At 29.2% G+C, this 25,862-nt stretch overlaps 1 protein-coding gene across 1 annotated transcript in view; it reads left to right on the forward strand.

The window, feature by feature from the left end:
- Positions 1-21,068, forward strand: part of LOC107444058 (putative sodium-dependent multivitamin transporter) — a 36,760-nt gene extending 15,692 nt beyond the window's left edge. The window contains exons 6-12 of the mRNA XM_016058121.3: positions 2,331-2,463; positions 6,344-6,551; positions 7,736-7,890; positions 8,689-8,927; positions 10,800-10,897; positions 13,060-13,148; positions 20,683-21,068. Of these exons, the coding sequence (XP_015913607.1) occupies positions 2,331-2,463; positions 6,344-6,551; positions 7,736-7,890; positions 8,689-8,927; positions 10,800-10,897; positions 13,060-13,148; positions 20,683-20,745 (985 nt within the window). The 3' untranslated portion in view covers positions 20,746-21,068. The remainder of the gene's footprint in view (positions 1-2,330; positions 2,464-6,343; positions 6,552-7,735; positions 7,891-8,688; positions 8,928-10,799; positions 10,898-13,059; positions 13,149-20,682) is intronic.
- Positions 21,069-25,862: the final 4,794 nt, after the last annotated feature.

The raw sequence follows: 25,862 nt of genomic DNA on the forward strand, positions 1-25,862 counted from the left end.
GTGATCCTTAACGAACAGTGCGGAAAGAAATGGGCCACCCAGAATAACTCTTGATCTAATGATCCGATCTTCACATTCTTGGACTAATCGTATAACGGGCTGGCCCTAAATGTGCTATTTAATTAGGGGAAATCGAATTTTGAAAAAGTCGTATATTTAAAATTCGATTTCTCAGTATTTTTATAACTTAATACAGTCTGCACTAATTAATTAGCATATTTATGTCACCTGCTCGAAACATTAAGATTAAGTCATAGAAATTGAAGATCCAATCATTAGATCAAAATTTATACGAGATTTACTGGGTTTTTTTTCCTCGTTTTGTATACACTTTTTTCATTTTATTTTTGATAATGATTCTAAAAATATATTGTAAGGGTTGCAACTATAATGCATGCTGCCTAGTGGTTTGTCCAAGTACAGTAAATTTTTATTATTAAATTTTTTTCATCATTTTTGTTAAGATTTTTGAGCAGTGGGCTCAACTTTTTAGGTTGTACTCTCACCTCAAAAAAAAATTTTTTTTTTCAAATTACGTTCTGTTTTTAAGTTACAATACAATTGGTAGGGTAATCATGCTTTGTTTATTATAAAAATTCTAACTTGTTCAATATAATGATTCTAACTTGTACATTATAAAAATTCTAAACATTTTTCAGAGAATCAATAAATCATTGTGAAACTGTGCAAAACTCTAAAGTAGAATACATAGAAAAAATTATTGACTGCTAAATGTTCAATTTTAAAAAAAATAGGACATTAAAATATGCACTGAGGTGACAAAATCCTGGGATAGCGATATTCATATATTCATTAAGTAGTAAAATCGTAAGTAAAATAAAATGTATGTATGGTTAGTGCACTGGCAGTACTTTTGTATTAAAGTTATTCGTATGAGAATGTTTCTGATGTAATTATAACAGCAAGATGAGAATTAAGACTTTGAGCGTAGATTGGTAGTTGAAGCTAGACTCATGGGACATTCCATTTCAGAAATTAAGAGGGAATTCAATATTCCTAGATCTGCAATGCCAAGAATACCTTATTTCAAGCATAAACTCCCACTGTGGATTACATAGATTAACAGACAGCTTGCGCTCAATGACAGAGATCGCCGATGTGAGCATAAAATTGTCGTTGCTAGCAGACAAGTAACATTAAGTGAAATAACAGCAAACATCAATGCAGCATTACGTGAAATTGCAAATCAGTTAGATCAATGCGGCAAAATTTGTCTGTAATAGGATATGGCTGCAGAAGACCGACTCAAGTGCCTTTTCTAACAATACGGCATCACATCCAGCTCCTCCCCTGGGCTTGTGACCATATTGGTTAAATCCAAGTCGACTAAAAACTATAGCTTGGTCAAATGAGTCAGGATATCAGCTGGTCAGTGCTGATGGGAGACTTTGAGTGTGGCGCAGACCCCAAGAAGCCATTACCCCAAGTGGTCGACAAAGCATTATGCAATCTGGTGGTGGTTTTATAACGGTGTGTGCTGATTTGTTATGACATGGATTGGCCCCTATGGTTCGATTTCACCGATCAGTGACGAGAAATTGTTATGTTCACCCACTTAGAGACCACTTACTGCCCTTAATGGACTTCATGTACCAAAACAACAATCGAATTTTTATGGATGACAGTGCACCATGTCACTGGACTTTAGTTGTTCACGACTGCTTTGAAGAACAATCTGGACAATTCCAGCGAATGATTTGGTCACCTAGATGAGTCCCATTGAACATTGTAGGATATAATCGATAGGTCAGTTCGTGCACAAAATCCTGCACCCACAGCACTTTCACAATTATGAACATCTATTGAGTCTGCATGGCTGAATATTCCTGCAAGAGACTTCCAACTACTTGTTGCAAGAGACTTTCAACTACTTGTCCAATTACTTGACTTCCATCTACTTGTTGACATACCAAATCAAGTTGCTGCGCCATAGAGCTAACGGAGGCCCAATACGATATTAAGTGGTGTTCCATTACTTTTTTACCCTCAGTGTATAATGCTTTTTTCTCAAATTATGTCATTAGTTTAATGATTTCAGCTAAAAAACTGAAACTGGTATCCTTTACTAATTTCCGTTTTATGCAATCATTGTTTTATGAGGTAATTAGTGTGTTATGCCAAGAGGAGTTTGTTTTAATTCTGTAGATGAGGGATTTAAATTATTATAAATGTTGATTATGCAAGAAATAACGTAGGAACCTACGTTTTCTTCTGTTAAGGAGTTCTGGTAAGGAGTTTTTGATAAGGAGTTTTTGGTTTGGTTAAGTGTACCAATATCTCCAGATTTTTAAAGTCATTTTGTGTTTTAGGGCCTTATTTGCAAGTCTCCCTTGTACTTTCGTCTTTCATATTGTTAACTGTTTCACAGGCCTTGTTTTGTATGCTTATTTTTATCACTGTGATCCACAAGCTGCGGATAATAAAATTACCAAACCTGATCAGGTCAGTTTTTTTTATATATTTTGAAATAAATAAATCTTAACCCTTTGCGGTCGTATGTTTATACTACCAAAGCTTTTTTTTTTATCATAACACTCTATATTCAGCACTACCGCAATGAAATATGTTGATTCTATTTTGATCATTCAACTAAGGCAATAGACTTTTGGAATAACTGCGAAATAATATTTTACAAATTGTCTTTAAAAGTAATACCGTTTTTCCTTTCTAATTTTTTCTCTCATTAGTCTGAATATTTTGTTTACACAGCAAAAATTAATTCATTATGACAACTATATAAAAATTTATTTACGACCGAAAAGGGTTAAACTAAAACAGTTATTCTTCCCTGTTCTTTTGTTTTATCCGTATTTAAGTAATAATCACGATTATATGTCATTTTAAAGTAATGCTTTTTAATTGCTATTGAATTTTTGTATTCTAAAATATTTTTGATAAACAATTAGTTTAAATAATTATTTTTGCTCAATCTGGCTATAAGTGTCCAGACATCCACCTAAAGATGTGGAAGAAACAGCTTGGTATGGGGATGCTTCTCCTTGGGTCCTTGGATTCCTGTGGTTAGGAGCAAGAATTGTGAGATGTATTTTGATAATCCGAACAGTGCTGCTCTTCCACTTCTATCCCAATATTTCTGGAAAAGCCATTTCTCTTCCAGCAGGATAAATACTCCATTCACGCATCGAGTCTTGCACATCCATGATTTGACGGAATGAGTGTTCAACCACTGTAGAAGCTATCTTTGAGCCCCGATCTAAGTCAAGCAAAACACTTTTATGTCGAATTATAGAACCCAGACAATCTGAATCGACCATCCTCACTGCGAGCACTCACATTAGCTGTGATGAATGGCTGGAAAATAATTCCTATCAAAAACTAGCGGAAAATCTCGTCAGACATGACATCTATCAAAAACTGGTTGAAAATCTCGTCAGACATGTCATCTATCAAAAACTGGGAGAAAATCTCGTCAGACATGTCATCTATCAAAAACTGGTAGAAAAGCTCGTTAGACATGTCATCTATCAAAAACTGGTAGAAAATCTCGTCAGACATGTCATCTATCAAAAACTGGGAGAAAATCTCGTCAGACATGTCATCTATCAAAAGCTGGTAGAAAATCTCGTCAGACATGACATCTATCAAAAGCTGGTAGAAAATCTCGTCAGACATGTCATCTATCAAAAACTGGGAGAAAATCTCGTCATACATGTCATCAATAAAAACTGGTGGGATATCTCGTCAAACATGTGCAGACTGTCATTGGTGCAGAAAGAGAACTACATTAACATATGCCTTGGCACTCACCGAGCCCTTATAGCTGGATACTTTTGGCCAGATAGTATCTTCAGTCCTGCTTTAAGTGAATTTTCTCTGGTCCTGTTTGAATTGAATTTTCTCTTTTCCTGGTTAAGGCCATCTGGGGTATTTCCACTCTTTCTGTAAAAATTCAAGTTTTTGAGAAATTAGGAAAAATCCACTCTTAATTTTTATAAATATTTAACCATATTTTTCAGAGAAATAATTTTAAAATAAATTTTAAAAAATTTTAAAAATAATTAATAAATTTTAAAAATTTTAAAATAATGTTGAGGGAAGCGTTTAAAGGAAAACAAGTGAACAGTCCATTTTCCACTTTAAAGTGTAGATATATATATTGAAAAATTTGAGATTAAGTGTTTTGTGAAGGCTGATTATTTTTTCAAAGTGTTTCTTATGAACGGTTTTAAACTTCTATGTCTTATCTCGCGCAATCAAATAGGTTTTAGTGCCCTTCCTCCGTGGTGGTTCAAGTTGCAATAGCTTTTCTGTTTCGTTCCTTATATATTAATTTTTCACTATTAATGTGTGTATTTTATTTATTACATGCATCAAGGTTGGGTATAATGAAACTACTTGTATATTCAAATATTTTATTCAATAAATGTTCAGAAAAATTAAACATAATTATAAAAAAGCAACATTTTCAAAAATATAAAAAAAATTCAGATATCCAAAGCTGAAATTTTTTTAAGGCTCTAGATCAGTGTTTCCCAAACTTATGACTTTTGTGTACCCTTACTACATTTTTCGTGACGCTGTGTACCACTAAAAAAAATAATAAATGTATTTTTTTTAAATATCTTTCTTTTTCATTTTTGGTACAAAATTTTTAGATCCCAACCGTATTCTATGTTAGGAATAAAAATTATATTTTATAAAAATAATCAAAATAAGTAGAATTTATTACAAACTTTTACTATAAAAAAATTGCACAAAAGTTAAAAATCACGACTGGCTGTTGACACCACTAATTATTAACTGTCAACTCTGCAAAAAATAACCTGTAGAAAAATACATAATCGTAAATTTTCATGGCTAACTTTGTTTTTAAATAAAAGTTTTTGAAATTTTCGTTTATTGCAAGTCGCATAAGAACGTGTACCCCCGCTAAACTGTTCCCGTACCCCTGGGGGTACGCGTACCACACTTTGGGAAACACTGCTCTAGATAATAAGTTAATGCTTTACTCCGGCTCCTACATTTTTCATTATAGATTTATGCTCAGTTTTGGATTTCGGGTTTTAATTTAAAGTTTTTATTATAAAAAAGAACATTTAAAGAATTATTTCAGAATCATCAGCCCACACAGAGAATATAAATTTAAGCTAATTCGCATGTCAGTCTTAAAAAAAATATTGAATCTAATAAATATTCTTTAACATTTGATCGTATATGTTTATAAAAGTATTTTAATACCGAAAATAGTCTTTCCACAACAACTTGACTTACCGGAAATACCGTTACAAGTACCTGTTGGATATAATTTAATTGGAGGAGCCCAGAAGCATAATACTATTTAGTGCTCCAGCTGCAGGGGAAAAAACAGTTCCTGAGCTCCAAAGCTCCTTTTTAATATTTTTTAGAGTTTAGTTTTGAAAGATGCGTAACATTTCTGTATATTTTATAACAATTCAAATACGAAAAAAATACAGCAAAACCTGCGTTAAATATTTTAAACAAATCGTAAATGCTAAGAAAGATTGAACAAAATTCAAACATTATTTAGACTTTCGCATTCAATATTATTAAAAACTAAGCAGAAACTAGCTTGTATTAAATATTTCGAATTCCGAAATTTCCAAACTGATCTTTTGTTTTTCAGTTGCATCTTTTCTAGCGATTAAGACTTGCCAAACTTACATGTAAGCTAATTGTGATGCATTTTTCGCAAATCTAAAAGTTTTGTAACAACGTATCACAAGTTTTAAATTCCTGTAATTGTCTACATTTTTACGGCATTCCGTTTATGTACAAAGTGTTTCCACTATTGTTTGGGACCATCCTGTTAACTTTGAATGGCTTCAGTTATACTTAAAGTGTCCAGCAGCAGTAAATTGATCATGTAATATTTAGTAAGGCTCTTTTAAGCACCAAATAATTTTAACTCTGAGGAAGAACAAAGAGTACAAAGACTTTAGTGATCGGAGGAAGTTTAATGATCGAAAATAAAGATATTTTACGATAACTATCTGTTTTCTAATTTTTCGAAGAACATTTTGTCTTGTTACACGCAAGAAGACGCAAAAAGTTAAGCGGTTTTAATGTCATTTTCATAGCATTAATGTCCATAAGGTGTCTCTTCACACTAAGTCGATATTGCTTTACAACTTTCTACATCAATTTTCCTCTTCTCCCATTTTTGAAAAAAAAAATACTTATTCCTTAGTTTTCCTTAAGACGGCGCTTGAAAGTCGAAGTAACGCATATCCACATGATTCTACATGTACGCCACCATTATAGTTATAGATGGAGCCATTTGAAAGTTAAGAGGATGGCTTATTGTGAGTTAAGTAAATATTATATTTAAATTTTCTTTCAGCTGTTGCCTTATTTTTCGATGATATCTTTGGGACAATATCCTGGAGTAGCTGGGTTGTGTATTTGTGGCATGTTAAGCGCTGCTTTAAGCACAATGTCTTCAATGGTAAACTCCCTGTCCACTGTAACTGTTGAGGATTTCATGAAGCCTGTTTGTGCCATGAAAGGATTAGGTGAAGAACGAACTGCATTTGTCGCTAAAATGATAAGTTAGTGAGTCTTATTTCTGTTTTTGAAATTATTAAAAAAAATTACTTCATTTAAGCATAGTAAACAAAAGTATTGAAGTTATTTCCATCTTTGTCTTGAAATAAAATAAAAAACCCTTTTCAATGATAAATTATGTACTGTGTTACTATCTCACACACCTTTCGAGCCATAACTTGAACATCGCATTATATATATAAATATATTCTTAGCACTTTAAGTTTCTGCCGCTCCGTTTAGGGTCCAATTCGTCCCCAGATTCAATTTTTTTTCTACATGCATAGTACGCCAGTTTCAGAAACTTCCAATCTTCGTAAGCCACAGAAAAAAGTATCACGCGCATAAAGCCACAGAAACACGTCCGCAACAGACGCACGCGAGAACGTGACTGAAGCCAATTTGCACTTTTTTATGTTCGTGTATCAATTGGTTAACATAGTGACAATACAATACGTTAAAAATAATTACAAATAGGATGTATATAAAAAAATCTCGTAAATAAAAACCCATCACATGAATGGTTAAATATAAAAGTATTGTATATAAACTCGTGCAAAACATGTAATTATTAAAAAACTACAGTGCGTCTAATAATTTGACCAGGGGGTGACCAGTCCAACTTGCCACAAGACTATCCCCCCCCCCCAAAACGAACAAAAGGCATTGTAAGGAGTGTTTCAAAGGAACACCTGCTACTAACTGATGGTCAAGATGACTCACCTAGAATATATATATATATAATATATAGAATCTGTATTACTACTCCGTAATTAAGTTTTTATTTCTATAATAATACAAAATTCTTTTAAATGAATACTTAACGAACAGCTAACTATTCAACTCAACTTAAATTACTACTAATTAAAGTGTTGCTAATGGATATAGAAATATTGGAGTTTAGGGAGTCATATTAGAGAAATATATATAGAGAGAGATATTCTTTTTCGTAAATTGTAAGAGCTGTAGCAATTATTATTCAACTCAATTTAAAATATCATTCGCCTAATAAACTGAGTAAATTAACATGTTAAATGTAATTAAAAAATTTTATTAATTGGAGAAAATAATTTCAAAAATTTAAATTCTAATTATTTCCTTCATTTCTACATACTCATTTCTTTCTACTTAATACTCTATTGATTTCCTGCATATTATATCTATCTAATTTATGTTGTTATATTTACAGCTCTGTGTTACGGAACCATTGGCCTTCTTCTTACATATATCGTGGCTAGCTTTGGAAATGTACTGCAGGCCTCTACTATAGTCTACGGACTTGTAGCTGGCCCTACACTAGGCGTTTTCCTATTAGGTGTTTTAACAGCAAGAACCAATGAAAAGGTTTTATTTATTGATATTTATGCAAATATAAAAACGAACTAGCAAAGTCAATAAGAAAACTCAAAATCAGTTTAATTATCATTAGAAATATCTTATATCAAGATTATATAGCAATCGAGCAAGTTTTAATGTTTTTAATCCGTTTTTCTCGATAATGATTCGTCAAATATTGTACCGCTTTTGATTTCTACCTACTTAAATGAAAACTTACGACTTGTAATTTATAGGAATTTTGAAATTTTTTATTAAGGTTGGTGAACAACGGAATATTTCAACTATTGAGGTTGAAGAAAGAAATGTTGCACGGTCAGCAACTTTTTACCAAGTAATTACCTCACGTACTAAAAGTTTTTTTAAGTGACTATTAACCAGGTGATTAAATATTCATCTACTGTACTCGTAATTGCAATTAATATGCTACTGACATCTAAATTTCATCTTTCTAAAATTGCAATTAAGCCACCATTTACCTACTGATCTAATCTTTATATATTAAAAGGGCTATTAAAACATATCTTATTAGCAATTGGTTACATCATTATCAAATAATAAATTCCAATCCTTGTTATTGTGTTAATTTTCGTCGACATTATTCAAGAAATATAAGTTAGAACGTTTTTAAATAAATCGGTCTTTACAGTTGTTTGAAAAGTTAATCATTCAAATTTGCCTAACATATTATCGTTAACAAAAAAAGAAAAAATTATTTTGATACTATAACATTGGTATAAATTTTATTTCTTCATTATTAAAAAATAAAATGCTCTATTCATTGCTATCATTGTTTCTTTGATTTAGGGGGCGATTATTGGATTGCTGTGTTCTATTTCTGTGACAGCTTGGATAAGTTTCGGTAGTGCTTCTACAAATATCGCTCATCCTAAGTTACCTGTTTCTACCGATGGATGTTTTGCCAATCAAAGTTTCATGTCAAATATCACGCCAAGTGTGCCTAAAGAATATTCCAGCTTAGAATCCTTTTCTACAATGCCTACTTTTATGCCAGTGACTTCTTCTGTAGAAGAAGATTCTCAAGAGTAAGTATTTGACGTAAATTGTGAACGTTTACGTTAGTTACAATCTTTGAAGTTGTGTTTTGAACATAGCCTAAATTTTGCATTTAAGAAAATAAACAAAGAAACGCTAGTTTTAAAAAAATTACTTTCGCTAAAAATGCATGTTTAAAAAAATAGACATAGCTTTTAAAGATGTACAGCTCGCAAAAAAAAAAAAAAAATCACAATGTTAAAAAGTTGTATATTTAAAATTTGCTTTCTCGAGAGCTTTGGCTAGCGTTTCGTATTTTGTCATGTAACAAAAAAAAAATTTTTAAATGATGTGAAAAATTTTTTACTTTATATTTCAAAATTATTTGACTCTTAATAAAAAATAATAAAAAAAAGATAAATATTTACTGAAAGTTATTTTTTGCATGGAATTATAAAAATTACAAGCAAAAGAACGATTTCCTTAACAAAGAACGTACAGGTGTTCAAAACACATCAATAAAGTCAGAAACATTTAGAAGTTTGTATTTTGCCAGACAGCAATAAGTTTGTATTTTGCCAGCAGCCTTAATAATTTATGGTTTCAAAATTTTGAAGAGCAATGACGCCACATTCATTGTGTTTTAAAAGATATAATTTTCTAACAAATGCTATTAACAGTGTTTAAAAAAAGTGGTACGCGTCTTTTTAAATAGTAACTTGAATGAATAAAACATTTGGGAGAATTATTTAACACTGAATAGGTATATTTTATGCTATGTCCAGTTTTATTGATGGAACATAGTGACCGTCTATTTTTTGAAAACACACTAAAGTTATGGTCATAGCTTTAAATAAGCATCTATGTCTAATGTTTTGAAATGCAAATATTAAGCTATATTAATCTCGCACGTTTTTTTAAAGCTATATTCAATTATGCAAATGTGCATTTCAAGCTATGTTCATTTTCTAGAAACTGTATTTTGAGTAACATTGTATTGTAAAAAACTTATTGTATTGTAAAAAACTTAATACATCTTAACGATTAATCGAACAGAATTAAATATCTGATGCAAATACTTTGATATGTGCTTAAAAAATACACAAAAACAAGTCCTATATGATTATAAAGACGTTATTTCAAATAGCAAAAGAGATTTTTTTACGGCTTTGATTTAGCCTTTTTTAACTTCGTTTGTTAATGTCACAATAAATGTTAATTGTATGAGGCTTGTGATTATCCAGAAAGATTATTGGTACTTCTCGCGATACTTACCGTAATTTAGAAAAGAAAAGTTTGATATGCATTCTATCTGCGCAGATTCTTAAACTTGACAAAGCATGAAATCTGTTACGAACCCACAGTCACTTGCCAGTGCGTTCTAAAAGAATGATCTTTTTTCCCTCACATTCAAACGGATTTCTACTACAAAATTGATACCGCTGCCTTTTTATGAAACACAACTTTCAAAGAACAGTAGATTAAAAAGGTTATTTGCATAGCACATAAAACATTTCCAGAAAAGCTGATTTTCTTAGCATTACGCTACTTAACCCAAATATAGCAATGCCGCTCTGCTGTGATACAATCGGTGAACAGTCAGATACTAAGTTCTTAGACTATAAATAAAACTCCACCGAAGCCATGGAAGATAAATACCTTTCCCACTGTATGCTTACTTAATTTGAACCAATGTAATACTTGATTTAAAAAAAAAATTATGAAAATATAAGCAATTTTTTGTATTTTTTTAAATTTAACTGTACATTGTTTGATCCGTTATTTCTTCGATGTTAGTGTTCAAAGTTTGTTCGTGAAAACTAACTTTAGTTAGTAAAATTTAGAGTTTTAAGTGTGAATATTTAATGAGTGTCATTGAATTAATAATATTCTAGTAATTATCTTAATTTTTTTTATTTCAGTCATATTTTTCCTCTTTACAAAATCTCTTATATGTGGTTTAGTCCTATTGGAGTAATGATCACTGTAATACTGGGCTACTGTTGCAGTTACTTGTTTGGTATGATGATAATTTATTTTAATCTTTTAAATAATACATATAGAAAGTCTTTAAAGTTCTCCGTTCTTAATGTATATTTTTAAACTAAACTCAGTGGCGCGACAGCCCATAGAGGGCCAAGGCCTACTGTGCCCATCTCAGTTTTCTTGACCTTGGGCTCTGGGGTTCAGGAGCAGATGTTCCGGTCAGGTGGTCAGCCGAACCCCCAGTGTTTAGTTCCCAAGCATGCTTGGTACTCATTTATCGACCCACTGAAGGGATGAAAGGCTGAGTCAACCTTGCCCGGCCCGAGGATCGAACCAGGGACCTGTGGCACGACAGCGCGAAGCGCTACCGCTCAGCCACCGGGCGTCAATGGATATTTTTAGTCTCCTTTTAAAAAAGTAATTCATATTAGTAGTCTTATATTAATATTTAAGCCAGAATGAAACATAAATATCATCGTAATCTAATGAATCACAAATGTGTAGAGAAACAAAACAAAAAAACAAAAATGAGCTGGCAAAATACAAAAAAACTACCAGTGAATGAAATTTTCATAGACATTTTAAAAAAAGAAAAGAAAAAAAGAAAAGATTGGTAACAGTAGATTACTATATAACAATAGGAAGCCATATAACATTGGTTTTAAAACTATAATGATATAAATTTCTTTCATTAGTAAGATATTAATGTGAGTTTTCAAAAATAAGATGTTATTTTCTTACTTTTTTGATGAGAATAAATTTAAGATAATAATTTAAGCGAAATAAATGTTGTCTTTCAAAAGCAATCTCGCTTATGATCAGTAATGTTCCGTGAAAGATAGGTTTAATTAGATCAAGATCCTGATAACTTTTTTTGAGGCTGTGAGATCAAAACAACTAGATCTGAGCATGGCATTTATTCAGTTTCATATTCCGAAAGCAACACCTGTCAATAAAATTTAGAGAGATAAATAGAGACACATAGGACAGTTACAAGTACTTTCATTCTTTGAAGAAGTACTGGTATTTTTCCTGTTTCAGAAGATGGTGTACTGGTATTTTTCCTGTTTCAGAAGATGGTAATCCAAAACTGGATTTTCTATGCTTATGAACAACGTGAAAAATGTTCGTTTGCAATGTTATGTTATGACTAGAAATTGGAAGGTATTATTTGGAAGGAACATTGTCATTTACCAAAAATTACATAATTTAAAAATATTATCAATATTTTGAGGACAAGCTGCGCTTTATTGTCAATCAAACAAGTCAGACTTCTTCACCGTTTCTAACCTTTTTTTCGCTTAATTCATAATTTTCACTTGCACTTTGTCTTTCTTCTTATACGTTGTTTTTTGACAAAAAAACTCAAACAATATTTGCTATGGATGGTTATTCTGGTATACTCTGTGCATATTTCTTATTTAAGTTTCTTTGTTTAGATTTTTAACGCATTTTTTAAATGTAAATATAGATTTTATGTCGGAAAAATTGGAAATTTATTATAGTTGATATTTTAGTAGTATTATATTTAATGATGTTAATATTTTAGTTAATATAGTTTATATTGTATAGTTAACTTTTAGAATTTTAGTTTCGGGGAAAAATAGGATTTTACAAGCAAACAATTCAATTTCTATTTCTATACGTGACATTTTAAAGGAAATTTGTTCCATTAAACCTTTTAAGCTTAACCCTAGAAAACAATTTTTCAAACACATTAGTATCTCTTTTATATTCGAAATTATGATGAGCCAGACTTGAAAGATTAAAATAATTAAATTTGAAACTAATCATATTTTCTTCATGCTTAATTAATAGCTGAGAGGAAATTAACATTTTACAAAGAAATTTGTTCCGTTACACCTTTTAAGCTGAATGATAGAAAAAAGTTTTTTAAAATTTTTAGTGTGTCTCTTATATTCCCCAAATTATGATCAGTCAGACTAAAGAATTTTAAATTAATCTTATTTTAATTCCTTTTAATTAATAGCTGATAGCTGGTATTTCTGTAAATGGACCAAATTTGAGTTTTAAAGACATAGAAATTTGCCTGAAACTAAAATTAGAAATATTAATTGATCTATATTACCATTATCGTGTGTTGCTTATGTTAACATTTATACATTATATATTTTTTTATATTATTTATTATTATGCATATTATGTATTATTATGTATATTATGTTTGATTGATAGGTAAGCCAACAGTGTTTGAAGATAATTTGCTCAATCCAATCGTCTATAAGATGAAAATGAGATCTTCGAAAGAAAAGGAAAATGTAGAGGTAATGCCGTAGACTATTCTATCTTATGTCGTTGACTTTTCGTAAAGATTGTAAACTTTTTATACCTTAAAATACCGAGATAAAGTACTACCTTAATTTTGACAAAAATCGCAGTGATGTCGAGGGGTGCGAATAAACGGTACTGAGGAAAATGCTAAGCGCCGTTTTAAGAATATCAACTATATTTGGTTGGGAATTTTTAAGTATGAATCACAAAATATAAAGTAAAAATAATTATAACAAAAGAAAGTAAATATAAACTTTAATCAGTAAATCTAAGTTACCTTCTATAACAATACTTTATTTTTAGATCTCGGTACGATTGCAGCACATGCAGATAGGTGAAATAATAAAAAATATGGACAATAAAATATTTCATAAAAAGAAAGATAATTTATTTATTTTATTTATTGGAATTCGAAAATCCATCGAAAGAAATGTCAGAGTTCAAAATAAGGTCAACGCTCTCTGCATTCAGTTCATCAGAAGCATCATTGTTTATAAATCCGACTTAACTTCCGTTAATCGGCAATGAAGAAGTCCATCTTCGCTTTCATCTAATGCGTTGGATATACTACAACGCTTAAAAGAGATTGAAATCGTCTCTTCGGAAACGGTTTCTTAAGCGGGCGACACAAAACCAATCACATCTTGCAGAGTTGCCCTTTTTAAATTTCCATCAAGGTTCTTTGTTCATTTCTTATGAAGACAGCTCATTCTCTTCGCAATGCACTTTTAAAGGGCGCAATCCATGAAACATCTGCTGGCCGCAGAGGGCTTGTGCACCCTGCTGGAATTAAAACTATATCTGGGTCTAGATTTTTTATTTTTTCAGACAAACTCGAGGTTCAATGAGTTGTGGTCCGATCCAAGATAATTAACCTCTGAGCATCATCCTCATTTGGACTCAAAATCCTCGTTAAGGCCTGGTTTCTTAGGACAGGATGCCGTCAGCTGGAAATCAGCGCTAACCTGATTGGTCCATTTGTGAGTTTGATAGTATACGTCATCGAGTTCAAGATGAGCGTTCGATGACGTACACTATCAAACTCACAAATGGACCAATCAGAGGTTAGCGCTGATTTCCAGCTGACGGCGTCCTGTCCTAAGAAACCAGGCCTTTAGCCGTCATCCATCCGTTGAGAGAACGGGTAACCTTAACAATTTGTGAAATTTTTAAGTCTTTTAGCACATGAGGTGGGATGCACCCTATCAGTTCTTTTAAAATCACAAATACGTGGAGTTTATTTCCAGAAGCAGTTGCTCCTAGCTTTTTGCACCCGATGTTAGAGATTCTTATGGTGCTTTTTTTCTTCAATATTATTTGTCCGAGCGTATAGTTCATCAAACCACATCATGGTTTTATCCATTTTTCGCATATTATATGACGTGTAGTCATTTGTCATCCTCCATAAGCAGATAGCTTGAATGAAGCCCTTTACGGCTTCAACGTGATCAGCTAGTAACTTCAGGCTTTCATTAGTTCCTCTTCGCATCGAAATGCCGTTCTTTTTTTCCCCTAGTTTTATGGACATCAGCGATGCCTTGAAATCTAAAAGTCCAAGAGTAGCTGCTATTTTCAATGCTACTTTTTCCAGCATTCTGTTGGATACGGAAAGACATTTTCCCTTTCTTTTTCTAGAAATTCGAAGGGGATATTAACTCCTCAGATAAAAGTTTTCTGCCAGTGATCAATTTCCGCATTTCCTTCCCCAGGATTGCTAGCCAATAAAACTATATTTATATTATATATATTATATTATATATATTATATTATTTATATTATATTATATGTATTATATTATATATATTAAAATATAAATATTAAAAGAAATACACGCAGAAAATTTTATGAATGTCTTTATTCAAGAGTAATTTTCTGTATTTAACAGATGAGTTAAATTAGTGAATAAAAAAAAAATTCGTGGGCGACGACGGATTCTGTCATGTGTTCAGGGCATATTGTGAAACCATGGAAAATCTAAATTTTATGTTTTATTTTATTGAAATTAAAAATACCGTGCCGTACTTTCTCATATATAATCACTTATTTGTAAAAGATTAAGATTAATGTACTGCGCTCAAAAAAAAAAAAAAAAAAAAAAAAAAAAAAAAAAAAAAAAAAACACCTTATATAACTTTTTTTATCAATGATCCGATCTTCACTTTCTAAGACTCTAAGACCCATGACCTCAAATATGATTAATTAGTGTAGGCGATATTGTAAGTAACGAAATCAGACACAAAACGGTCTACGAGAAGTAGGTCAAACGAGAGTCTTAAGGTTTTGACTCCTTAATTATACTTTTTGCGTATTTCGTTACATCTCGAAAACTTATTAAACAAATTTAAATTTTTTTGCACAACTATAAAATAACTTTAAGTAAATATTTTTTTTATTATTATTTTGTTTTGCAATGGTCGAAAAAATTTTTAATTGAAAGATTGAACATATTTTGCATCATTTTAATGAATATAATTTTACATGGCAAAATTTTAAAAAAAATGAGCGAAATCGGTCAAATAGTTCCTTTGAAAACAAATTATAAAAAGGTTTTGCTTTTAAAATTCAATTTCTAGGGAACTATTTCACCGAAATCGTTCAAACTTAGTATTTTTCTTTATAAAATTACGTACTTTTGAATTGTTTTGAAAATTGTATACCTTACAGTTAAATTTGTTTTACTAGAATTAAGTAAATTACTGAAAAGTAATAACTATTTACTAAAAGTTAATTTTTTCCATGGAATTCTCTTAAGACAAACAATTTTTTATTTGTGTGGTAAAATTTTTTAATTCCTTAATAAAGTTCGTGAGATATGGCGAAATACGCAAAAAGTAAAATTAACAATAACGGATGCAAACTTTGAGTCTTTGTTCTGATCAAACTATTAGAGTCATATTTTCTAGATTCCATATAAATTTTGGGGGTGAGAAATTTGAATCCATAGAAAAAAAAAATATTTTTACTCAAAGAAAATGCGTTTTTGTGTCTGATTTCATAACTTAAAGTATCGTCTGCACTGATTAATTAGCATGTTTTTGGTCTCCCCTAAAACAATTAAGATTGAGGCCTGGAACGTGAAGAACTGATCATTAAATCAAAGGTTATTCAAGTTGGACTGTTAATACTATTTATTTCCTTATTACCTTTTTCTTTTAGTTTATTTATTTTTTTTATTTTTATGTGCACTCTATATTTTTCTAGGAATGAAAATGTCAAACTTCAATTTTTCTCAGTTACTAAGTTTATTTTTAAACAATTAATTAAAAAAAAATATTGATTTTTTTTTAAACTTTTCATTCCTATTTTAATCTAATTCATACTAACATTTAAATCGTTAAGTAAATGTTAGGAAAGTGTTTTTATGTGAATTATATTTCATTTTACGTAAAATAATAGCAAATCTGATGCAATTCTAACTGTCATAATATACATTTTAATAAAAGAGTTGCATGAATAAAATTAGTTTAGGCTGGTATTTAACGATCTGATCGCTTTACCCAAAACGCGAACTAGTTTTTACAGATTAAATTCGTTTTTAACCATTTCTCGGAAGATTATGAGAAATGTGGCGTTTTTATTAAAATTAAATAAAGAATTATTAGAAGTCTTGGTTTTAAAACAAGTAACACTTTATTATTTGAACAATTTAAGAAATAACATAACTATATTAAACCGATTTAGCAATTACAGGACTATTTTAGAATTAGAATATACAATTAATTCAACTTATCATCTATACATTAATTCTTACGTGCTTTTAGAATAGATGGAGAGAGAGTCTTAATTTGTTTATTTACATCTAGGTGTCAGCACTTTATTTTTGAGCTGATTTGGTATATTTAGGAATTTCATTTTCACTTTTATTAACTGTAACTGTTTATCGTTTTGATTATTTATAATGTGCTTTGGGGGCGTTTCATTGTAGTGTTTTATATATTTGTTAATTTGAGTGTGATTCTCTTGCAAATTTATATGATTTTTAATGTGGTAATTATTATTATTCTTTATGTTTGTATTATCATTAGGGGCCTCGGGGCACTGTTAGTTTTGGCTTTGCCACTAACAACAGAAAGGCTCCTGTGTGTTTGCAGACAGTGTGTTCCCTGATGAAGTGCTGCTCTGTAAACACACAATTTTATTTTATTTTTACATTATATTTTAAATCATTTTTAAGTAATTTTATATTGTTACTAGTTTATATAATTTGAATTTGGTTTTAGCTGGCTTGTGCGCTGTTCCAATTTGATTTAGTGTAGTAATGGTTATTTATTTTTCCTACCTCCTGTTTAATAATTTTGACTTAAGAATTTGAATTTATCTTTGGATTTACCAAGTTTAGTCATGGTATCGGTTTCAGCCTTTTGTCACCACTGGCTGATTGCTCTTTGATTGTCTCCTCAACCCTTTCCTTCGGCTGCTTTTATATCGTATTTTTTGGGGTGATAAAAAGTTACAAATCTGAGGAAAGGTCAAGTCCAAAAGTTATTGTTGTTTTCGAGTTTGTCACATGATGGGGGTGACATTGTAAGATATAAACCTAATTGTTTATTTGAATTACTTTATCCGTATTTAAGTTACTATTTGCCGATGGAGATTTCCCACGGTAGTTTTATTTAATCGAATACTCTGAAATGTTCCAGAAATCTAATTTTAGTCCTTTCTCTTGATTTTAATTTTGAGTGACAATAAGCGTCACAGAAAATGAGATTCATCATAATGTACTTTATTTATTATTTAACTGTAATCCTCGATATCAAAGTCCCTTAAAATCTAAAAAATAACATTTTTACTGTGTGCAATAATCCGCCACTTCTCAATATTTTTATGCATGTAGTTCGGTTGTAGGTTCTTAAAAGTTATGTGATAATCAAATAAAACAGTTTGGAACACATTCTATTGAGACATGCAGAAAATTGTTGCATTGTATTTAAAATTTTTCAGCAATGTAAAGGGGATATTTCGTATGAAATAGAACTTATTGGTTTAAAATTATAAGAATAATTAATATATGTATTTAATCACATCTTACCTAAAAATCAAGGAAGACAAATCCAAAAAGAAAAATCAGAATAAAAATTTTTAAGTTCCTAACATGCTTAAAATTCTATAATGCTTTAAAACAAAAATAACTTTAAATGATGCTAAAATTTTTCGACAGTTACAAAAAATAAACAGGTCTTATAAAATCATTACACCATGTTAATCGAAAACAATTGTAATTAAATAAAGTTTATTGTGCATGGATTAAACTAAATAACTAATAACCATGTTTATAAACTATATTGAAACTCATCGATTCCAACATCAAAATCGCTAAGTAATGATAAAATAATTTAAAAAAATTCATGAAATGGTTTTAAGATACAACTTTCGCCAAAAAGTGATAAATATAAAATTATTTCGTTAAATTATTAATAAACTATCGAAAATTATTTATTTTTTATTAAATAAAAAAAGTTTTTTAGTGTTTTCTTTTAAAATAATAATTAAAAAAAAAACGAAATTTTGAAAAATTATTGAGAGGGCAAGCGCCCCCTCATCCCCGACGCCTATGCCCATTAGGACACTTCTATGAGTGACGCCCTTCTTTTTTACTCAATCTGTTACATTCAACTCTTCCAATTCCCACCCTACCCTAACATTTTCCCCTTTCTACCAGCGAGTGTGCATGCCATTGTACGCGACCTTGACCTACAAGCAGCTGGGAAGAAATGTTGACCACGTGTGAGGAGTATTTTTCCCCACTCTCTTCCCACAGCCCCAACTGGCACCTAATATTAGATAGCATCAGAAAACCAGTAAAATCGAACGTCATCTACATCTTGCACAACTTTCTAATATGAGAGATACGAAAGGCCGCTGTTTTCTCTGCATTATATAACTTTAGATTCTATACTAACTAATATTATCTCGCGTTCGCCATAGCATTATTTTGGAATGGGTTTTTATGCTATATAATATTAGATTTTGTATTTTGCGATATTATCTTGCTTTTTTTTTTTTTTTTTTTTTTTTTTTTTTTTTTTNTTTTTTTTTTTTTTTTTTTTTTTTTTTTTTTTTTTTTTTTTTTTTTTTGGAGTTAGCAAGGGAAAGATTTAGATGGTGGTAGAATAATTCGGCGATATAATTTTACTTAATATTCTGAATTGTTGTGAAGAAGTAAAACATAAAGTAATAGATTTATAAAGTCATTCCACGCATTCGTTACGTCGCATTACAGAAATACTAAATTTAATTATATTACCGAATTCTTCTACCATCCATTTTCCACCCTCTTATTCCAAAGTATATTAACTGTCCAGTTTAATTTTTGGAATAAATTATTCTTTTGAGAACGTAGCTATAACAAAATAGATTTTTGTTTAAAACAATTCTGATAAACAAAAATAGGATTTAAGAAAAAGTAGGTGAAATATGTAAAAATTTTAAACAGAGCTTTTTATAAAAAGAAAGTTAAAAAAAAAATAATAAGCAGAGGCTGGATTCAAGTTCCTGGTATTGATGAATTAGCCATAAAAAACTAAGCATTTAAAAAACTTGTTTTCGAAAAGAATATACAGGACCTTACAAATAAAAATTAAAACACGATTCTTTTCTACATTGATTTTTTTTTTTTTTTTTACAATAATGTAAATGTTTTTCAGATAAATTTTAAATATTAAGCCAAAAAAATTTTGTCTGTTGTCATTATTTTACTATTATATTATTTTAAACATGAAAAACCCAGATACGAGATTTTAAGTAACAAATACAGACACAAAATTGTACTTCTTCTGCATAAAATACCTTTTTTGAAATACCTTGACCCTGAAAATATACGGAGTAGTCGAAATCTGTAAAATATGGTCTAAATAAAATAGTTTCGGGAGCTTTTTAAGCAAGTTGAAAAGTTTTTACTCAAAATTATAAAAAAATCTTTTATCTAAAGACTAATTATCGTCTAACGAGCCTAAAGAATCGACAGCCATTTTTAAGCGCTCAAAATATGTCGACATTTTCTACCTTCATATTTTATTTTTTAAACAAATGAAGCTTTTATATTATCAAAAATTTATTTATAAGCTTATATAACTTATTTTCATTATTTAATGTATGTTTTAATATATTAATTGTTAATTTAATGTATTGATTGTTAAGTTTTTAACTGATTTAACTTTGATTAGTACCGTATTAAACTTTAACGTTAAGATATTAAAACATTTTATGATAAATAGAGCACCACCTTATTCATTAGCCCCAGGCTTCATGACACCTTAAACCGGAGCCTTCCCGTTATACTTCTCTATTCACTCAAATTCACGATATGGATGACGGTATTTTTTTACTTAAAAACATATAATTATCTTCAATTTATTTCCATTGCTTTACCAAAAGTGCCAATAAATCGAAGTAATTTTCGAAAAGAGCCGAAATTTCATAATCTTGTTGTATGATTTGAGTTGTTTAATAATTTCTTGTAATAATATGGATTATTTTATGGCTTATAACATTTGCTATTGTTATAAATCTTTTATTTATTTCCTCTAGCTAACAACAATCTGTCCTCTTACAAATGGGGTGAATTTAAAGGGAGAACATTCAGTGAGATAATACAAGAGTTCATAATCTGACATCATGATTCAACATTCAGAGAATGTGATTTCGCATATACTAAAATATGTTTCTATGCAATATCTGTTACATAAAATAATTTAACTCTTGTATTTTTTTTTAAGGAAAATGAAATTTGTTAATGTAAAATTTAAAGAAATATAAAATTTGTTGCTTATTGCAAATTTCCTGATGAAATAAATTTCATTACTGTCAAGAAATGTAAAATATTCAGAAAGTTTTTATTCTAATAATCCATTATATGAAAATTCTTTATGAATTTTTATCGGAATTAAATAAAAAAATCTAATGAATAATGCTACTGAAAGCTTATTTTTTTGTATTTTATTTTTTGAAAATGTTGTTTGTTTTTTTAATCACTCAAAATATGTTGTCTCTCTAAGTGAAAAATGAAATTTTTTTTTTAAAGATATGCCTAATAGATCCAATCAAAGAAATAAATATAAAAAACTTAATTAAAAAACGTTTTTTATATATATATTTAGTCCGTTATTCCATATGTGCTGTGGTTATTACATGATTACAGTACACTGTCTTAAATCAACTGTTCTGTTTAGTTGATATAAAATATGAAATAATTAGAAAATATATTTGTAATTTCACTAGACAACATGACATTTATCAATATGATTATTTCTAGAAATACTTTTCTATTTATGCAAACGTTAGAACGCGATTTAAATTTTTTTTAACTTGACCACTGTTTTTCATTTTTTATTGGCATATTTCTTTAGCCTATCATACGCTTCTTCGTAACATTGTAACATAACCACACTATGCAATTTTCTTATTTTCATTTTAGTACATAGCACATTGCAGCATACTTTATTACTTTTTTACATTTCAACGCATTTTTTATAACTTGTGGAAAGTGACTTTCAAAACTATAATTACTTTACTATTTTAAAATGTGATTGTAAAATGTGCAGTTGAAAGTTACTCTCTAATAATACTTTATAAATTTTGTATTAGAAGCCATTAGAATCATAATTAAATAGATAACGATAAAACTAGATGAAAAAACATAATATTAGAATTCAAAGCTTGCAATCATCAATTGTTCGTCAACTGAATTTACGGTATACATTTAAAAGTAAATTTTAGAAAATAATGATAGTTTATATTCTTCAGAAGTACAAAAGATAAATAAATTGTGAGTGCAAAAAAGCATTTATTGCCCGATAACATTTATTACACATTACATTTATTGCTAACGATAAAACTAGATGAACAAATGTGTGCAATCATCAATTGTTTGTCAGCTGAATTTGTGATATACCTTTAAATGCAAATTTGAGAAAATAATTATAGTTTATATTCTTCAAAAGTACAAAAACGAATTAAATATATTCTAAGTACAAAGAAGCATCTATTGCACTGTGTATACAAAATTTGTAATTATATAACAATTAGAGAAATAAAATATATAGAAATTTAGAAGCATCTATGCTCATTAAGGTATGAAACGTGTTATTTAATCAATGTAAAAAGTTTAAAACTCTTTAAGTGTCATAAGGTACTTATATTTTTTGTATTTAAAAATATATATTGTATTTAAATACCATGTAATGGATATATGACAGTTTCTATTTTATGCAGAAAAAAAACTTGTTATTCTGTTGAATTTTGTAGCCTTCTTTGTCCTCAGATGTTGAAATAATTTGTTCACATTTGAATCATTTGCGTCCTATTGACGGAAACAAATTCTATCAGTAACACTTGTTACTGATAAAATACCAATAGCTATTGTCTAGCAATCACATAACGGGTACTTGTTCTCACAGAAAGCTCAACTCGTGATTGACAGACAGGAGATTACACATCAATAAATTTAAAATTCTACTGAAGCACCAAATGTCAGGGCAATAGGAAAACTTTTAGTCTAAAAATTCTGTTGATAACAATACTCATAACGGATATTAATATACCTATTACTATTGATCAGCAATCACATAATGGGTCATTGTTCTCACTGAAAGCTCAACTCGTGATTGGCAGACAGTAGATTATAATATTTTTCTTCAGCTCCAACAATTTGTGCTCTTACAAATAGGGAGAATTTAACAGAGAACATTCAGTGATATAATATATGTGTTCATTGTCTGACATCAAATTCAACATTCAAAGAATGTAATAATTTCACATATATTAAAATATAATTCTATGTAATATCTGTTAAAGAAAATAATTAAAGCCCAGTATTTTTTTAAGGAAAATGAAGTTTTTGTGATTGTAAAAATTGAAGGAAATATAAAATTTGTTGTTTAATGTAAATTTCATTATAAAATAGCTTTTTATACTGACAAGAAGTATAAGATACTCATAAAATTGTGCATTCTAATAATCCAAATTTTTTTTCCAGCTCACAATAATTTGTCCGCTTACAAAGGGGGGGGGGGATTTAATAGAAGAAAATTCAGTGAAATAATACAAGAATTCATATTCTGACATCATGATCCGACATTCAGAGAAAGTAATAATTTTGCATATATTAAAATGTTTCTATACAAAACTGTACAGCAAAATAATTTAAGTCTTGTACTTTTTTAGAAAAAATGAAGTTTTCGTTAGTATTATAACAATTGAGAGAATTATATATAAAATTTGTTGTTTATAGAAAATTTCTTTATGAAATAACTTTTCTTACTGACAAGATACATAAAATACTCATAAAATTGTGCTTTCTAATAATCCAATAATTAAGGATCTATTCTTTAAATTTTTATTGGAATTAAAATTTTAAAAAAAAACTCAAATGAGTGATACTACCAAATGTTCTTTTGAATTTTTATCGGAATTAAAAGTTAATAGGAAAAAACTTAAATGAATAATATTACCAAATGTTCATTTTTTTTTTAAATTTTTTTTTTTGAAATCATCTAAAATTTGTTGTTTCTGAAAAATAAAATAACAAACGCAATATTTTATTTTAAAAAAAAGTTTTAAATATATGCCTAAGACATCCAATCAAAAATACTTATGTAAATAAACTTGTTTGAGAAGCTTGTTTTTGATATTTAGTCCGTTATTCTAAGCGTACAGTGGCTGTTACGTCGTTGCAGTAAACTGTCACAAATCAGCTATACTGTTTAAGCTAACATGAAATAAATAGAAAATATATTTGTAATTTCTTAAGAAAATAACTAACTTATAATAACTAGATAAATAACTTATTCTAAACGTGCAGTGGCTGTTTCTTCGTTACAGTAAACTGTCACAAATTAGCTATACTGTTTAAGCTAATATGAAATAAACAGAAAATACATTTGTAATTTCTTAAGAAAATAACTGAATTTAAGCGTCAAACATAAAATTTAGCAATATGAATTTAACAATTTCAAATAAAAACTTCTCTATTTATGCATGTAAAAATCTTTTCTATTTATGCAAACGTTAGAACACAAAATTTTCTTAAACTTGCCTACCGTTTTCCATTTTCTACTGGCATATTTCCATACTCTATCATACTCTTACTCGTAACATAACCGCTCTATGCATAGTTTTCATTTTAGCACATCGAACATTGTAACATTATATATTTTTTACACTTCAAAACGCTTTTTATAATTTGTGCAAAGTGACTTTCAAAGCTATTATTGCTTTACTATTTTCAAAAGTGCTTTATAGTTATAAAATGTGCAGTTGAAGAATACACTCTAATAATACACTCTAATAATACTTCATAAATCTTGTATTAGAAGCAATTAGAATCATTATTAAATAGATAACGATAAAACTAGATGAAAAAACATAATATTAGAATTCAACGCTTGCAATCATGAATTGTTTGTCAACTGAATTTAAGGTATACATTTAAAAGTAAATTTTAGAAAATAATGATAGTTTATATTCTTCACAAGTACAAAAGAGAAATAAATTGCAAGTACAAAAAAGCATTTATTGCCCAGTATGTACAAACTTTGTAATTAGATAACAATAAGAGATGTATAATTTATAGAAATTTAGAAGCATCTATGCTCATTAAGGTTTGAAACTTGCTGTTCTATCAAAGCAAAATGTTTGAAACTTGTTGTTCTATCAAAGCAAAATGTTTGAAACTTGTTGTTCTATCAAAGCAAAATATTTGAAACTCTTAAAGTGTTAGAAGGTACTTATATTTTTTTATTTATAAAATATATTGTATTTGAATACCATGTAATGGATATATGCCTCTTTCTATTTTATAAAATAAACTGTTTATGTTATTCTGTTGAATTTTGTAGCCTTCTTTGTTCTCAGATGTTGAAATAATTTTGTTGCAATTATAAATATTGTTCACATTTTGAAGCAGTTGTGCCCTAATGACGGTAACAAATTCTATTAGCAACAATACTTATAACCGATAAAATACCAATTAATATTGGCTGGAAGTCACATAACTGGCTCTTGCTCGTGATTCACAGACAGTACATTACACACCATTAACTTTAAAATTCTACTGATACATCAAACGTCACTGCAAAGATAAAAATAAACTCTTTATCTAAAAAGAATAGCTTATCTCCCAACTCGTGCATGAGTTGAAGAAGTTTTTGTAATTATATTAACTTATCATTTGTAATGTATTTATCTAAGTTTTTGAAACTTTTAATTAAAAAAATTATTTTTCCCTTTATTTCAAATGTAAAATCGATATTTCAAATGTAGGATTATAAGATCTATTAGTTGATTGGTTTCAAGCAATGAGATGTAGAAAATTCTTTTTACTTTAATTATTATTTTATGAGCACTATGTGAAATCTTATACAATGACTATGCAAGTTTCACCTACGAAACAAGCAAATGCTTAAAGGTATAAACGACAAAATGATTTTAAGAAAATATTCTACTTATGCTGTACTGTGATATAATACTTCAAGGAAATATCAATTTTCATTTCCTTCAATATATTCTATTTTATAACACAGAAATATAGATTTTCAGTGTTACTTAATAATACACATGAATCTTATAAAATTTGTATTTTAAACAATTCTCACTAAAGAAATGCATTTACATTTCTGACACAAACATTTCATATCGTGTTGTTCCATTTCATTTAATATATAATTTCATATTTTTGCAACAGACTACGAAATTTATTATACTTTTCTTTA

The sequence above is a fragment of the Parasteatoda tepidariorum genome, chromosome 3 (genome assembly GCF_043381705.1).
Source record: "Parasteatoda tepidariorum isolate YZ-2023 chromosome 3, CAS_Ptep_4.0, whole genome shotgun sequence".
NCBI lineage: Eukaryota > Metazoa > Arthropoda > Arachnida > Araneae > Theridiidae > Parasteatoda > Parasteatoda tepidariorum.